Source organism: Hoplias malabaricus, chromosome Y (genome assembly GCF_029633855.1).
Source record: "Hoplias malabaricus isolate fHopMal1 chromosome Y, fHopMal1.hap1, whole genome shotgun sequence".
NCBI classification, from domain to species: domain Eukaryota; kingdom Metazoa; phylum Chordata; class Actinopteri; order Characiformes; family Erythrinidae; genus Hoplias; species Hoplias malabaricus.
In genome coordinates, this window is record NC_089820.1 from 64,019,781 (window position 1) to 64,037,398 (window position 17,618).

Sequence of the window (17,618 nt, forward strand, 5' to 3'; positions counted from 1 at the left end):
AGTACATATCACCTCCCGCTGCTTTATTACTGAAATGGTTCAGGAGTCAAACATCAAATTCCCTGATGCACCCAGAATAACCAGCTGAATTTCCACAACCTACAGTGTTATAAAAATGATTGGTTTAGTGGTGAGCACGTTCGCCTCTCAGCGCTGGGATCTTGGGTTCAAGTCCCATCTGGGTGGAGTTTCCATGTTCTCCCCGTGTTTGCGTGGGTTTCCTCCCACAGCCCAAAAACATGGAGGGTAGGTGAACTGGCTTCTCTAATAACTGTCCTGCTGTGTGAGTGAATGAGTGTGTATGTGAATGAATGTCTGTTTGTGGGAGTGAATGTGTGAATGCCCAGATATGGATTGGCGCACTGTCCTGGGTGAAGCCCTAGTGCCCGATGCAGTCCTCCAGGTGGACGGTCGTTCCTGGTTCTCGCCAATGTGTGTGTGGATTGAATGTTGTGTTGATTGTAAAGCGTCCTTGGGTTTCTAGAAAGGCGCTATATAAGTATAATGTTAAATAAATAAATAAAAATTAACCCCCTCTGACGTTTTTCTTTTTTATTGCTTTTATAAACTGTATCATGTTCAGTATAATTTGGACTTTATTTCAAAATAAATCCTCTATTGTCAAGTTGAAAACAGATTTCTACACCAATTAACCCAATCTAAGGTGCTCCATTGTGTTTTACACTACAGTCCCTGCTACTGGGGCTGGGAGCATCTTCATCAGTGAATCGACTGCTTCTCTTTCCCGTTAGCTTCATGTGCGCTGTGTTTCAGCTTTTCTCTCATCTACTTCCAGGTATTATTTTGTGGCCAAAGCACTTGAAAAGTACATGAAACGCTGTTGGAGCACCTGAGCACACTGCAGGCACTGTTCCCATGTCACTAACCAAGACTAGAGTAAAGTAACATTCTTCACCGTTCTGAGATGCTGAGGTTTGTCACAGTGAACCAGATCCAGCAGTTTCAGAAGCCTACGTCGGATATCCAGCGGCTTGAAGGAGAGCCCATGACCCGGTGCAAAAGACACAGAGAGGGAGAGGAACTTCAGAGTGGCCAGAAGAGCAGAGTCCTGATCGGTCAGCAGGTCTTTAGACAGGGGACTGTTGGCTCCTGAATAAACACAGAGAGCGTGGAGAACAGTGAATTATATATTAATGCATGCACACTGTAGGAACATAGAAATAAAAATTCTGGGACACACTGTCAGCAGGTTCATAAGTCTGGAAATATTGGAATGCTGCATTAACACCAAAACAGCAGGCTGTTTTCATATTTACCCAAGCCCTGCTGGGAATCAGAGTCTCCGCTAGACTCATTGGTGCCATGATGTTCTCCATCTCCATCACCAAACAGATCAACCTCCTCAGCAGGGTTATCCTCTGCTTGGGTTCTGGTGGTATCCAGGTCATCAACTGTTTCAGTTTCACTAACGATGCTGTCTCTCCTCTCTGCGTTACTTAGCTGTTGAGAGAAACGATCAACTTTCAGACAAGATTAATTCAAGCAGTTTAAAACCATCAGCATTGAGAGAGCCGTGTAGAATGCCAACAACGGATTACCCAAGAAAAAGACTTTCAAACCAGTTACTGAGTAACAGTATTTAATAAAGTACTCATGAGAGCTCACTGTGTCTCTGCAGGAACTCACCAGTGTCTTACAAATATCGGAGAGTTCTGTGAGCAGCCGGCCAGGCAAAGCCTTCGCAAACAGACGGCGAGAGACTGTCGTGACTCTGTCCTGCACGAGCGAGAAACAGATCAGTGCTTTTAATGAAGGAAAACAGGAAACGAATAGAAGTGGAATCAGGTTTTCTTTTCTAGCATCATCATTTTTATAATTAGAGTCCAGTCGATACTGAAATTTCTATGTGAAAATAATACACACACTTTTTTTTCTAAAATCGAACATACCTTCTTTTTAATGCTAATGCTCTCAGAGCACAGCAGCATCACTTCCTTAAATCTGGAAAGAGCCTCAGTCTCAGAAAGCTTGTTCTTTGCAATAGAAATGTAGCCGTTGAAGTCCTGCGCTAAAGACTGAAGGACACAAAGCTTTCAATTAAAAACAAACCCTGACATTTCAATAAAAGCAATCGTGTGATTCTGTGATTGATCAGGAAACAAGTGTCTATGGAAAATGTTGATATGGAACAGGGTTCTCTCTCAAGCATTCGTCTCTGTATTTCTCACCAGGACATGCCCCCCATGTTTTCCTCAGGCACAGTTCTTCATTGTGCTAGCCAAGACGCTTTAAAATTCATGACATGAACAATGCGGGGTGTTCCCTGCCCTCTGTGCAAGTTACCTTTGCTTTCTGAAAGACAGCACTACAACAGGCATCTTCCTCAGTGAAGAGTCCAACCGAGACAAAGGCAGCCAGGACACCGGTCAGAAGTCTCAAACAGTGGACCATACACACAGCAGGAACAGAGCTCTAAAAAGATCGGTACACAGGAAACCACAGAGGACATTACTTTCTGAATGGAGCTGTCCCTGAAACTCTTTCTATTCGTAAAGCTGTGATACGTAACAGTTACAATACTCCAAATACTTCAACCTATTTCTGTGAATCCCTGGATGAGAACTCTTTCAGGTTTAATCTATGCATTCCTATTTCAGTGCATTTGATCAGCGGGGCTGTTAACTGCTGTCATTTAAGGTGGATATTTTAAATACAGACTAAACTACAGTAAAATAACAAAGGACCAAACATGTACTACATACCCTCACTGCCAGCAAAGTGTTTAATACATTACACTGTAATACATCCCAGTTCTTAGAAAGTCAACTTCAGCTGTGAGCGGCCACTACAGTCAATACATCCCCAATGTTAACAAACTCAATCCTAAACTGGGTTCTTTTCTCCTGATCCTGCTCTTTATACTGACACTCCTGTGCTCACATCTGAAGAGTTCAGCAGATGTTCTGCCACAGACTGAAGGCCCTGCTCCAGTTTGGTTCTCAGGGCAATGATGACCGTAAGCTGTGGGTTCTTTTGGCAGGTTCCCTCTTCTCTGATTGCAGAACAGGAGGAGGTTGTGTCATCGAAACTGAACTGCAGGTAAAGAGCCTCTATTTCAGACAACACTATTTTAGACTCTGCTGCAGGCTGTTCTGGAGGATAGAACCTGGACAGAGAACCACACAGAGAACAGGCTCTAGAGTTTATAATCAAGGTCAGGGTTCAACACGTAACATGAAAGCAAACTCAAACACAAATCCCGTTTTCAGAAAAGTCAGAAATGGTGACCAAGGGCAACTGTGGAAATATTCCTTTGAGCTTTTGTGTTTAGATAAAGCTTCAGGAAAATGAACACAGCACACTGTGTTACAGAAAAGTACAAGTTGGAGACTCCCGGGTGTAGCCCATTGGCTGAGATATTTTGCTTGAAATATTTTAATCTCATGTTGTTCTTGTTAATTTAACTCCTGCTCTGTTCGCTAAAACCTGTACACATTTTACCAACTGAAAAACATCTTTTAAATCAAAAATTAAAAACATTAAAATGATCACAGATGGTTCTTTTACACTAGCGTTTCTCTGCCTTGGCCCCGGAGGCACATTTACGGCTTCCCCTTTCCCAGTACCTGATTCAACTACATTAGTAGTTAAAGAAGGGCTTGCAGTGCTGCAGTGGGAGTGTTAAGGCAGGGAAACCAATAAAATACGTAGTGTGCCTCTAGGAACAAGTCCAGCTGAGATCATAGGTTCACTGTAATATATACATTTGATTTGAGAGAAACACTCTCACACTCACCCCTCCAGCTGAAGAGAGTCCAACAGGAAGAGAATTCCTGACATGGTGTCCTTCAACGTCAGAGCCACCAGAATCCTGGGAATGAGGTTTAGTGGAAAATCCCTAAAAAAAAAAGGCCAAAATAATCAAAGCGTAATAATATTAATAATAATCATAATCACCGTAACATAATAAATATAAACATACTGCCTACAATTGTATTTTACTTCATAAGCCACCATTTTACACTACGATAACTTTAAGTCACATACGAGACTAAAGCCTCAAACTGAAGGAAGCAAAAAGGTTCAAAGACAGAAGGAATTGCCCTAAAGTCAGGGGCACAGACCTGCAGACGACCGGGTGATGCCCGACATCCTCCGCCTCCTCACTCTGCTCATTCATCAGGAGCCAGTCGATGATGCTCTCCTTCAGAGACGGGGGTCTTCCTGCCTCCAGGAGTAAAGCCGAGGAAGAGTCGCTGTTGTACGCAGTCTTAGGGGTGGAACATTTACAGAGAGCCTGCGCGAGAGTCAGGGCAGAGACACTGGAGGAGAACAAGATAAACAAAATAAAACACATTTGTAGACTCCTGCTGCTCTTGGCTTTACCACAAGGCTGATAGCAGCAATAATACATACCATCTGGTCGATTTTAACCACACTTTATTCACATATTCTATATGCTGTGTATGTACAGTTTTTAGACAATGAAACTGAAACCCCTGTCATTGTAGTGTGGGAGGTTTCATGGCTAAACTGGAGCAGCCTGGTGGACAATCTTCATTAACTACACACTGCACCAGTAAGACCAGGTGCATCCAATGGTTCAAACACTGTGTCCTGAAGGCGGTGCCGTGTATCAGGACAACAACGCACCAATACACACAGCGAGACTGGTGAAAGACTGGTTTGATGAACATGAAAGTGAAGTTGAACATCTCCCATGGCCTGCACAGTCACCAGATCTAAATATTATTGAGACACTTTGGGGTGTTTTGGAGGAGCGAGTCAGGAAACGTTTTCCTCCACCAGCATCACGTAGAGACCTGGCCACTATCCTGCAAGAAGAATGGCTTCAAATCCCTCTGACCACTGTGCAGGACTTGTGTATGTCATTCCCAAGACGAACTGACGCTGTATCGGCCGCAAAAGGAGGCCCTACACCACACTAATAAATGAATGTGGTCTAAAACCAGGTGTTTCACTTTCATTGTCCAACCCCTGTAACTGCTTCAGTCACATTTGTGCAACAAGTGTGTTAAAAGAACTATTACAAATATTTAAAGCAGAACTAGGTAGCCTTTTTACCTTAATATTACAGCTTCAAAACCATTGTGAATATGGGGTGAATAGAGCATCTGTCGTTGCTGCTCTGGGTTCAGCACTGCAGAAACTGCACTATGCGCAGAGCACTTTTCCAGAGCAGTATGAACACACTTCCTCCCTCCCCCTCCCCCTCCCCCTTGATTTCAGGAAACTGCTGTAAAATGTCGAATTTGACCTAGTGTTGCTTTAAAGAACTGCTGTGAAATTTGATGTCACGACTGAAATTAAACTCAGAAACTGTCACTGTTTCTTACAGGTTTTATGATTTTTAACAATTTTCAAGAAATAAATCAGTAAAGGTTAGTCAGTTAACTGAAATAACACTGAGAAGGAAGAAAATGTTAGTCTACCAGTTACCTCCACAAATCTGTGTCATTCACTGTGGCGTGAACCTGCGTTCCTGAGCCTGTTGAGTGTTGGGAGAAAGACAAATCGCGAGGTGTGATTTTAGACCCGATTTTGATCTGCAGTGTTTTACTCACATGGATGGTTTGCAGATGGCAGGGGAGAAGAGCTTCCAGAACTCTCTGTCGACAGGCACCAGCGAACACTGCACCATGACACGCAGCAGCTCCAAACACAGAGTCTCTGTGTGGGCAGAACTAACGCCCCGCATGGCCATGGCCCAAACTCTGCCCCAAATCCGACTCACCTCACCCTGCTGAGTGGAGGAGTGTCCCGAACTGAGAGCAATCTGCCTCAAGCAGCGCAGCGCGTACGGAGCCCTCTCTCCTCGCCACTGCTGCTCGCCCAGAAGCTGACACAGCAGAGACAGCAGGGGAGGCAGTTCAGCCGCCGGGAGCATGGAGGGATACTTCGAGGTCAGAACAGAGGTTACCTGGAGCCTAAAGGGAACAGACATTCAAAATAGAAGCTGGAGAAAGGGGTCTACGTCAAATGTTCTTTGGGATAAGTGGTTTTTCAACGTAAATTAAACGACTGATGTCTTCAAGACCCTGAAAACTCTGGGGGGCTGAGTCTGCATTAAACTCATGATCACACAGTGTGATATTCACCCACTGCAATGACAAAAGTGGCGAAATGTACTTTTCAAGTACAGCCTTCAAGCCCAGTGTAAGAGACTGAGTGGGTCAGAGACCTTCACAGGGACGAGGCACTCCTTGCTAAGCTGCACCTATCCAGGTTTATCATAAGTGTGATGTGTACTGAAGGTTCCAGACGTCACCATCCCACACACTTGCACTTCAATCCCTAACATGCATTTTTTTTTTTTACTGTCAGAGAGGGTGGGCCACACTCAAATAGAGGGTGCACACACATTTGTTTAAAAAAAGCTATGGTCCCATAACATACAAATATTTAAGGGTATCCTACTGATACTGAAAAATAACCTTAAGAAATTAAAACTGATTGTACTTTAGATGTTAGATTTAATTGATACCATGGAATAAGGTCAAAATCACTGTGATGGGGCTGCAGGTGGTCTCTCAGCACCTCCCACCCAAGCTCCACACGTCTGCGTTTGCTGCTGTGGAGGCCGTGCGTTTCTCTCTGTGTGCTTCGGACCTCAACAACATGTAAATCCTGACCAAACAGCTGGAAAAAACAAACATATTCTCAGCATTATATAATGATACACAACAGATACAGAGACATAACATTCAGGAAAGGATTCCAGTAGCTCCACCACTGCTCCACTAGAGCTCCAATAATAGCACAACAACATCCAAACAGTCCGATTTTTACAACGTAGAGTTTCTAGTGAAAATCAGTGGCAAAGTTTGAACAGAGAACACATTTCTGCACATTTAACTGCACAGTTACTCTTTATTTACAGGATTTAACATCAGTGGCCTGTGAAAAGATATGGCACAATAAATCGAAACGATCAGACGTGGACAGAAACGACAGCCTCTTATTTCTTACTTGGTGGCAGATGTCTGCGGTCAGCTCAATGAGGTTTTCTTTGACAGCAATGTGGCGAGACCCCGTGGCGTATTTCCCTCGACTGCCAATCTGGTTAATCTCAAACACCAGGGCATCGTACAAGCTGTAGAGGAGACTCTGCCATTTCCCCCAGTCTTCTGCATGGGCACCTGTACCAACACAGACACCAATGAGCACACAACAAATACAGCCAACAGGACGATACCAAGAAGGAATAAATCGTTCAGATTAAACGCTGGCATTTCTGTGAATGACTAAGCAGTCTTAAAGGAAACTTTTAATATTTCACAAACGTATACGCGTGTGACACAAACATACATGATAAAAACGTACAGTAACACTTTACAACAATTAAGATAGTAATACGTTTTACTAAAGTAATCATTAAGTAATGATAAGACATACAAAGTAGCATTAATTAGCATTCTTTTAGGGTTTTTGGTTATTTTTTTATCATGTATATTAGTGATCACCCTGCGATGGACTGGCACCCCTCCAATGTGTGTTCCTGCCGTGCACACAGTGATTCTGGCTAGGCTTTGGACCTGAACTGGATAAGCAGTTACTGACAAATGACTGAATTAATGAATATTTATGTGACACCTTTGTGAATTTTGACAGCTTTATTTCAATATTGTAAAGTGACTTCACGTAATCGCTTAGTACTGTCTTATTACCTAATACTGTCTTAAGTACTGTTAATTAACATACCCTTTTTGTAATGTGTTACCATAATAACAAACAGGAGTCAGATTTATTACCAGTCTCCAGTGTTTTAGCTCCTTTGGGGTGGTGCACAGAGAGCTGTAGGTTAAAGAACTCCACCATCTGCTCTTTCAGCGCAGAACTGGGTCTCTTCTGACTCCACACATACAAAACTGAGGCCATGAGCTCCTCCCCGAGTCTGCACACCCACTTCCGGTAGTTCATGGCCACTGAGCGCAGGAAAACGTTCATAGATGAGATCAGGTGCTCCAGCACCGTCAGCTGAGTCTCCTCCCTAAAAACAAGGACAACAAACTCAACCACGTTTGTATTTACTCTGCAGACTTCAAACTCCTGGATGTAGAGTCTCTGAAGCATGCTGCTCTTAACCTCCATTTATTTCTGTGAAATATAATTTTTATGCAGCTTCAGATGAAAAAGGTGAACATACTTCACAAAAAACAACATATTCATTCATGTTCTGTAAACACATAATCCTGCTCAGGGTCTCAGTGGGAATAGAACACACACACACAGAATAAAACACGATAATAAACACACAAACACACACACACATACATAAGAACAGTTTCACACCGTCACTTCATGTGTTTGGACTCTTGGAGGAACCCAAAGGAAACACACGCAGACACAGGGAGAACACACCACACTCCTCACAGACAGTCACCCGGAGGAAACCCACGCAGACACAGGGACAACACACCACACTCCTCACAGACAGTCACCCGGAGGAAACCCACGCAGACACAGAGAGAACACACCACACTCCTCACAGACAGTCACCCGGAGGAAACCCACACAGACACAGGGAGAACACACCATACTCCTCACAGACAGTCACCCGGAGGAAACCCACGCAGACACAGAGAGAACACACCACACTCCTCACAGACAGTCACCCGGAGGAAACCCACACAGACACAAAGACAACACACCACACTCCTCACAGACAGTCACCCGGAGGAAACCCACGCAAACACAGGGAGAACACACCACACTCCTCACAGACAGTCACCCGGAGGAAACCCACGCAGACACAGAGAGAACACACCACACTCCTCACAGACAGTCACCCGGAGGAAACCCACACAGACACAAAGACAACACACCACACTCCTCACAGACAGTCACCCGGAGGAAACCCACGCAAACACAGGGAGAACACACCACACTCCTCACAGACAGTCACCCGGAGGAAACCCACGCAGACACGGAGAACACACCACACTCCTCACAGACAGTCACCCGGAGGAAACCCACACAGACACAGGGAGAACACACCATACTCCTCACAGACAGTCACCCGGAGGAAACCCACGCAGACACAGAGAGAACACACCACACTCCTCACAGACAGTCACCCGGAGGAAACCCACGCAGACACAGGGAGAACACACCACACTCCTCACAGACAGTCACCCGGAGGAAACCTACGCAGACACAGGGAGAACACACCACACTCTTCCCAGACAGTCACCCGGAGGAAACCCACGCAGACACAGGGAGAACACACCACACTCTTCCCAGACAGTCACCCGGAGGAAACCCACGCAGACACAGAGAGAACACACCACACTCCTCACAGACATTAAATAAATGAAATAAATAAAAGTGGTCTCCAACATTTGCACATTGCTGTCTGCAGCCTCAGTACCTGGTGTTATTCAGAGCTTTAGAGAAGAAGCCGAAGAGTGTGTGAGACAAGCTCTCGGTTTGGAAACAGATGCCCTGAACCACGATGCGGATGATCCTGCTGACCAGAACCCGGTTGATGGACCTGGAAGGTTCAGTGAAGAGCTCGCAGTACACCTCCAACAGTGCTGAGGGGCAAAGCACAGAAGTAAAATACATTTCATCAGTCAGGACATCCCTGGGGTCCGAGGCTCTCGTCATCATCCTCATCACTCGTCTGGTGTCTCAGGACCGTAAATGATCTACACATGACCAACCACAGAAACACCAGGAGGCTGACAGATGAATCCAGCCATGTTAAAATGAGACTACATTAATTCCACTTGGGGAATTGTGGACGCTAAGGCTAACGAGCACGCACACATATTAACGTTTGTAAATCTGGTCTTATAGACCATGGGGTTAACACCTTCAGGGGTGTATCAAGGGGTGTTCTGTGATGGGGAAATAAAACCCCCTCTGAAATTATCATAGTCACATTATAATTACAATTATGACCAATTATAACTTCTGGAATTTCTACTATTTTAAGCACATCTAGAACTACAGTATGGAAATAAAACCATGAGTAGTATGTTTAACGACCCAAAATGGAAGAACTTAGCCATACTCCTCTGCCTAAATTTTCAACACTACTTCTACTGCTGAGGTGGTGCATCGAAATCTGACTTTAAAAGACAGCACTGACAATGCCTTAGACGCCATAAGAGCATAAACATTTGTTTAACCATATTTTAAGTTAAAAGATCTACATTCTGTCACTTTAGTACTGACATCAGACATACAAAAGCAAACCATGATGTAAAACAAGACTTTAAATGTCTTTAATTATTCTACTTTCAAAAGAATGACTGAAAAAACACACTCATGTTTGGCTTTGCACTAGCTAAAGTTACCCCCTAGCAAGTAGACAAGGTACAGAGAATGGTCAACTACGTAACAGCGCACTGCATTGTGGGTAGTGTTCGCCATTTTAGAGGTCAAACTCCTTAGCAACAGAACAAAAACAATGGACCGGGCGAAGAGCAAGCGCAGGACGATTCCTTTTAGCAGTGGTTTTGAAACACTGTGGTATGCGTGGTACCACTGGTGTGTACGTGAAGCAGCAAGTGGTGGTATGCCAGATGACCTCGAAAAAACTACTACTACTACTTTACTAAAGAATTAAGAATTAATGTTTCACGGTTTTCAAAATTAAGCTTTAGTAAAATCTTAAAAATAAAACACAACATGGTTTACGAATAAGCAGTAGTTCAGTAGTCTGTAAGGAAAAGGCTGAGCAGTTCCCTCCCTGGAAATAAGACGTGGGGGGGAACGCGATCTCCCAGTTGTTTGCAAAACCCATGTGAAGAAAGCCCAGTTTCAGCTTCTTACTGAACGTAAGCAAAGGCTAGAGACAGACGTGAGTGATTTGGACTTTATTGCAGAAAAGAGCAAAGTGGAAACAAGAAAAACAAACCGAAACCAACCCAGCGAAACACTCCTAAGCCCAGAAGGACTACATCTAGAGGCATAAAGATAGAGAACACGTAACTAAAGAAAAATGATGTGGCAACGATTATGGCAGTTAATAACACAACAAAGTTTCACCATTTCACCGATTGTCACTGCGTTTTAAGTTGGATTATATACCCAACACTGCTATACTCATCTCTCCCTGTCGCTTGTCCTGTTTTCCCCAAAATGCCTTGCGTTGCTCACAGCAGTTGACATCACATTCCCATCCTCTACACCCTTACAGTACTATAAAGATCAGATTAACCTCGTCATGCATATTCATATTAGGATGTCTAGAAAATGCTGACGCTGTGACAGACAGAGAATTTTGTTTCATTTGTTTAGAGTGACGCAGTGTCTGATCACTTCACTCTACCTGTTGAGTGTTGAAGCTTCTTCCAAAATCCTGAAGTACAGGAGAGCGTTCCTATATTTTGCTCAATCACACACCTTGTCCACTCACTTTGAAACCTGTAGCCCTCATTCCCTCGTCTCTGATGCTGATACGTTTGCTGTGATTGGCTGAAAAGTTGTCTGTGTGTGTGTAGGGTTGCCAAGCCCTGCGTAGCATATTTTAGCATTGTTTTAATCTGATAAATTTGGGGGAATGGAATAGTGTTTCAGCAAACCCCCCACTCAGGCTAGTGAGTGCACACACACACGCACACGCACACACAGGGTAGTGGGCAGCCACAGCCAAAGCACCCATGGAGCTGTTTGGGTCTAGGCGTTTTGCTCAAGGGCACTTCAGCTCTGAATGTTAAAGGAGGAGAAAGTACTGTTCTTTCAGTCGCCCCCACCCCTCTTTTTTTTAATGCCGTTAATTTCAGGAGAAATACACCCACAATATTTTGGCCACAGAGTGAAGAAGAAAGCCAGAGCACTTACTGTGCCACTGAGGCTGGGAGATGTCACACCAGTATTTACGAACAGAGAGGATGTTCTTCAGGAGCAAACTGCTGTAATCTTCTCCATACACAGAACAGCTGAAGGAGCTCTGCAGAACCTCCACCACATGAGTCAAGAGATCTGCACACTTCAGCTTCGGACCTCCTGATGAACACACACAGAGAAATAAAGTTGACCTTCACTTGGTCGAGACGCTCATAGCACAATGTGATGCTGTTGATACAGAGAGTGACATCACAATCATTATATTCTTGAATTTATTTTATTTTTCCAGGCAATTCGTTAAAAAAAATATTCTTATCTAAAGTAATGAAAGGAACACTAAGTAAGATTGTGTATTTCTGGTCCTGGACTCCCCCTACACTTTCAGAGTATAGTTCATTTTTACAGCGCTGTCCTGTAAAATCAAGTCCTCACGTTTGTTGGCACATCTCACAAAGTATTTGACCAAGCTGCTGATCTCCTGCATCTTCTTGCGTCTGTTCGTCTGCACTGCAGCCGAAACATTGGCTCTGCCTGACTTTAAGAGCTCCGTCTCTTTCTGAAGGTATTTCTTCAGGAACCTGGAGGGTGAAAATTCACAGAACGTCACGACCTGATTTGAAGAGGCAACATACTGTTTTAACTTTTACACAGATCAGACGACTGGCCTGGCTGGCCGACTCTGAACGAGATTAGTCTTAAAGGCCCAGAGTCACACAGGGTTTTTAAAGCAAGGTTGGAAAATAGATACAGCTCTAACACTGTGCAGAACTAAGACCATGTCCTTCAGGTTGAGGAGTGCTGACCTGAACACAGCGTCCCAGGTGAGTTGGGTGTTGTTCCTTGAGGGTCTGCATGCAGAGGCTCGATCGAGTTCCCTGATGATGTCTGGATCTTTAAGAAGCCTCCTGAAGTGATCAACTTCTCTCTGCAACAGAGCGTTAATGATCAGTTACTATTCACACCATCATTTATCCTGGGTTTTATGTTCCTTCTTCTGAAATGAAGGGCTTTAATAGAGACACTGTTCATCCTCTTCTTCAGTTACAGCCTCTTTACCCTCCCGCCTACAACTGCTGTATGTTATTGATAGCATTCTGCAATAATGTGAGGCAGGGCGGCACGGTAGCACAGCAGGTAGGTGTGTCGCAGTCACACAGCTCCAGGGACCTGGAGGTTGTGGGTTCGATTCCCGCTCCGTGTGACTGTCTGTGAGGAGTGTGGTGTGTTCTCCCTGTGTCTGCGTGGGTTTCCTCCGGGTGACTGTCTGTGAGGAGTGTGGTGTGTTCTCTCTGTCTCTGCGTGGGTTTCCTCCGGGTGACTGTCTGTGAGGAGTGTGGTGTGTTCTCCCTGTGTCTGCGTGGGTTTCCTCCAGGTGCTCCGGTTTCCTCCCACGCTCCAAAAACACACATTGGTAGGTGGATTGGTGACTCAAAAGTGTCCATAGGTGTGAGTGTGTGAGTGATTGTGCGAGTGTGTGTTGCCCTGTGAAGGACTGGTGCCCCCTCCAGGGTGTATTCCCGCCTTGTGCCCAATGATTCCAGGGAGGCTCTGGACCCACCGTGACCCTGAACTGGATAAGGGTTACAGATAATGAGGTACTGATGTTAGATGATTAGGATGATACAGGAAGCCATGTTAAATATATCTAAGCCATAAGCCAAGATACCAGTGGCCAGTAAATGTCAGTATCAGAACCATTTGGGGTTGTGATTTCAGTGTTAAAATAAAATGAAGGCTCTGAAAACAGCATACATAGTTTTCTCTACAGATAAGACACATCAGAATTCACAGTTGGAAAAACACATGAATGTGCTTTGTAATCCACAACGAAGGAAACAAAACTGGTCCAGGGATTGAACACTGAGGACCCCTTTATTTACTGATTGTAGCTCTGCTGCCCCAGAGACCCACTCTGCAGAGGGAGGATGTTTAATCAATTTAGTAGCAATAAGTTCAAAGCCAATGTTTCTTAGGCCTATTACACATCAACAATCTTGCTCCATGTGGATGTGGATCGTACATTAAAATAGTTTTGTGTTTTAGACGCCACTGTCTACAAAAACACTTTCTAAAATCAACACTGCAAAGAAAGTATGAGACTGTGATGAAGCCTTTGTCTTCAAAAGAAATTGAACTTTGTACAGATCTCAAATTATTATCACAGAATTATACTGAAATTGGGGAAAAACTGATGGGATTCCGCTTTGAACTCCTCCGTGTGCAGGCGGTTCAAGTGGAGTGTCTCATCACAGAATCTGTGATGAGACTGTAAGTAAAAAAAGTAACACCATTATTTAGAAAATAAAAATAAAGAACAGAAGCTCTGTACCTTCCTTTCTGTGGCTTTTTCATTCTCTAACCCTCGGCAGCAGAGCAGCAACTCCTGCAGCTGAATACTCATCGTGCTTCAGCCCATAGACCTTTGTGTGCTCAGCTGCTTCACTGTGAATACACTTCACGTTAGGTCCACTCTCTGAAAACGTCCAGCAAACACACACAGAGTGACTTAGGATATAAACACATAGAAGCAATAGGTGTCAAGTTCTAATACAAAAGCTAATAAGTATCGAGATTGAAAGTCCAGGGCGGCACGGTGGTGCAGCAGGTAGGTGTCGCAGTCACACAGCTCCAGGGGCCTGGAGGTTGTGGGTTCGATTCCCGCTCCGGGTGACTGTCTGTGAGGAGTGTGGTGTGTTCTCTCTGTGTCTGCGTGGGTTTCCTCCGGGTGACTGTCTGTGAGGAGTGTGGTGTGTTCTCTCTGTGTCTGCGTGGGTTTCCTCCGGGTGACTGTCTGTGAGGAGTGTGGTGTGTTCTCCCTGTGTCTGCGTGGGTTTCCTCCGGGTGACTGTCTGTGAGGAGTGTGGTGTGTTCTCTCTGTGTCTGCGTGGGTTTCCTCCGGGTGACTGTCTGTGAGGAGTGTGGTGTGTTCTCCCTGTGTCTGCGTGGGTTTCCTCCGGGTGACTGTCTGTGAGAAGTGTGGTGTGTTCTCCCTGTGTCTGCGTGGGTTTCCTCCGGGTGACTGTCTGTGAGGAGTGTGGTGTGTTCTCCCTGTGTCTGCGTGGGTTTCCTCCGGGTGACTGTCTGTGAGGAGTGTGGTGTGTTCTCTCTGTGTCTGCGTGGGTTTCCTCCGGGTGACTGTCTGTGAGGAGTGTGGTGTGTTCTCCCTGTGTCTGCGTGGGTTTCCTCCGGGTGACTGTCTGTGAGAAGTGTGGTGTGTTCTCCCTGTGTCTGCGTGGGTTTCCTCCGGGTGACTGTCTGTGAGGAGTGTGGTGTGTTCTCTCTGTGTCTGCGTGGGTTTCCTCCGGGTGACTGTCTGTGAGGAGTGTGGTGTGTTCTCCCTGTGTCTGCGTGGGTTTCCTCCGGGTGACTGTCTGTGAGAAGTGTGGTGTGTTCTCCCTGTGTCTGCGTGGGTTTCCTCCGGGTGACTGTCTGTGAGGAGTGTGGTGTGTTCTCCCTGTGTCTGCGTGGGTTTCCTCCGGGTGACTGTCTGTGAGAAGTGTGGTGTGTTCTCTCTGTGTCTGCGTGGGTTTCCTCCGGGTGACTGTCTGTGAGGAGTGTGGTGTGTTCTCCCTGTGTCTGCGTGGGTTTCCTCCGGGTGACTGTCTGTGAGGAGTGTGGTGTGTTCTCTCTGTGTCTGCGTGGGTTTCCTCCGGGTGACTGTCTGTGAGGAGTGTGGTGTGTTCTCCCTGTGTCTGCGTGGGTTTCCTCCGGGTGACTGTCTGTGAGAAGTGTGGTGTGTTCTCCCTGTGTCTGCGTGGGTTTCCTCCGGGTGACTGTCTGTGAGGAGTGTGGTGTGTTCTCTCTGTGTCTGCGTAGGTTTCCTCCGGGTGACTGTCTGTGAGGAGTGTGGTGTGTTCTCCCCGTGTCCGTGTGGGTTTCCTCCGACAGTCCAAAAACACACGTTGGTAGGTGGATTGGCGACTCAAAAGTATGTGTGAATGTGTGTGTTGCCCTGTGAAGGACTGGCGCCCCCTCCAGGGTGTATTCTCGCCTTGCGCCCAATGATTCCAGGTAGACTCTGGACCCCCGTGACCCTGAACTGGATAAGGGTTACAGATAATGAATGAATGAATGATTGAAAGTCCTGAAAATCCTGTGTGTTTTACAACTGAACAATTCGGGGGGAGTCTGTGATCGTGACGTTACTCATTGTTATTCCACAATGAATTAAACTGCGATTACTTCACACAAATGAAGCTCCAGGCCCGAGTTTATCACCAAGACCCTGAAGAAGTCTGGCTTTAGATCTGAGCGCTGAATGTCGAGTGCTGGCAGATATCCGGATAAATCTGACTGCTCTGACTCTGAACGTCCCCTGTTTAAAACATGGTTGAAGATAAATCCATCCATCCATTATCTGGAACCGCTTATCCAATTTAGGGTCGCGGGGGGTCCAGAGCCTACCTGGAATCATCGGGCGCAAGGCGGGAATACACCCTGGAGGGGACGCCAGTCCTTCACAGGGCAACACAGACACACACACATTCACTCACACACTCACACCTACGGACACTTTCGAGTCGCCAATCCACCTACCAACGTGTGTTTTTGGACTGTGGGAGGAAACCGGAGCACCCGGAGGAAACCCACGCAGACACAGAGAGAACACACCACACTCTTCACAGACAGTCACCCGGAGCTGGAACCCACAACCTCCAGGCCCCTGGAGCTGTGTGACTGCGACACTACCTGCTGCGCCACCGTGCCGCCCTTGGTTGAAGATAAAGGTGAGGATTAAACCTTAGGCTTAGATGATGGAACCTATTAGAGGTAGACACCATTAAAAACCAGTACTGTACTTTGAAAGTCCATTTGTAATGTGACTCTGTTACTCGTCTTTTCACCTTTAATTCAGTGTTTATTGAATGGCATTTAGGTACGTGATTTCAACGTTGAAATAATGGCTTTAAAAGGACGTCTTTAATGTGACTTTAGTCGTCTTTTCAACTTTCATTTTCAACCTTAAGAAAACGTTGATTAGACGTCAGTCAAGTACGTTATTTCAACGTTGAATCAACGGCTAAATGTTTACCGGGTAGAGATTTTAAACCATAACACAACCAGGATTCATCCTTCGGCCCTGGTGAATGTATTATTTGGAGTTGGGCATTCATTCTTTTACTCATTTAAAATCAATTTAATGTTATTCAAATTCAAGTACATTTAAAATATTTTAACTAAAATTAAACATGAAACAGCACATAACTGCAACATCCGCAGATTCTCAAGTGAATTACAAAAGGAAAATACTTTCCTCCTCGAGCAGACTGACATTTTTTTAATCAAATAATGGTTCAGCGGGAGTGTTTTTGTTATTTTTGTACAGGTGCAGAAGTGCCTCTGATAGCTCTCCAATACTCCACCGGCACTGGCCTGATAAACTATCTGTAATGTACGGCCTAACAGTTTAAAGGTTTCATTTGTTTTTTCTCGGATGTGTTCATACTGGAGTTAGCGAGGAAGCTAAACACGAAACTGCAGTCACAGTTCCACCTTAAGATAAACAGCCGGGTTTAAGGTGGAATTGAGAAAAACTAAGGATCTGGAGACCTGGGGGAGGTTTAAGAGATAAACAGACCTCTCCTCGGAGATCAGAGCCGCAGTGGGTCCACGGAGTGTGAGTGAGGAACGACCCGCTCGGGTCTCACTGTGGAGCTGAGGAACGCCCCCGGGTTTTGTTTCTCTGTCTCACGTGTTATAAAAGTCCCTCAATCTCTTCCTCTTTGGTTGTCTTTCTATCAGCCGGAGGGTGAGCGCCTCCAAACGGCTCTTTTTTTAATAGACATGATTTCATTCATTCATTCTCTGCCAGCGTTTCATCATGTTCAGGGTCGCGT

General features: G+C 45.3%; 1 protein-coding gene across 3 annotated transcripts in view; it reads right to left on the reverse strand.

Annotated features, from left to right (window-relative positions):
* The window catches only part of LOC136678059 (serine-protein kinase ATM-like), a 43,710-nt gene extending 26,247 nt beyond the window's left edge, over positions 1 to 17,463 (reverse strand). For all 3 annotated transcript variants that reach the window (XM_066655859.1, XM_066655858.1, XM_066655860.1), the window contains exons 1-18: positions 17,360 to 17,463; positions 14,111 to 14,254; positions 12,585 to 12,706; positions 12,214 to 12,359; positions 11,776 to 11,940; positions 9,353 to 9,518; positions 7,734 to 7,972; positions 6,952 to 7,121; positions 6,467 to 6,621; positions 5,547 to 5,909; positions 4,086 to 4,283; positions 3,758 to 3,859; positions 2,902 to 3,127; positions 2,305 to 2,433; positions 1,911 to 2,036; positions 1,648 to 1,737; positions 1,278 to 1,461; positions 917 to 1,110 (exon numbers count right to left, since the gene is read on the reverse strand). In XM_066655859.1, coding sequence (XP_066511956.1) covers positions 917 to 1,110; positions 1,278 to 1,461; positions 1,648 to 1,737; positions 1,911 to 2,036; positions 2,305 to 2,433; positions 2,902 to 3,127; positions 3,758 to 3,859; positions 4,086 to 4,283; positions 5,547 to 5,909; positions 6,467 to 6,621; positions 6,952 to 7,121; positions 7,734 to 7,972; positions 9,353 to 9,518; positions 11,776 to 11,940; positions 12,214 to 12,359; positions 12,585 to 12,706; positions 14,111 to 14,182 — 2,847 coding nt within the window. In that variant the 5' untranslated portion in view covers positions 14,183 to 14,254; positions 17,360 to 17,463. The remainder of the gene's footprint in view (positions 1 to 916; positions 1,111 to 1,277; positions 1,462 to 1,647; positions 1,738 to 1,910; positions 2,037 to 2,304; positions 2,434 to 2,901; positions 3,128 to 3,757; positions 3,860 to 4,085; positions 4,284 to 5,546; positions 5,910 to 6,466; positions 6,622 to 6,951; positions 7,122 to 7,733; positions 7,973 to 9,352; positions 9,519 to 11,775; positions 11,941 to 12,213; positions 12,360 to 12,584; positions 12,707 to 14,110; positions 14,255 to 17,359) is intronic.
* Between the last annotated feature and the right edge of the window lie 155 nt (positions 17,464 to 17,618).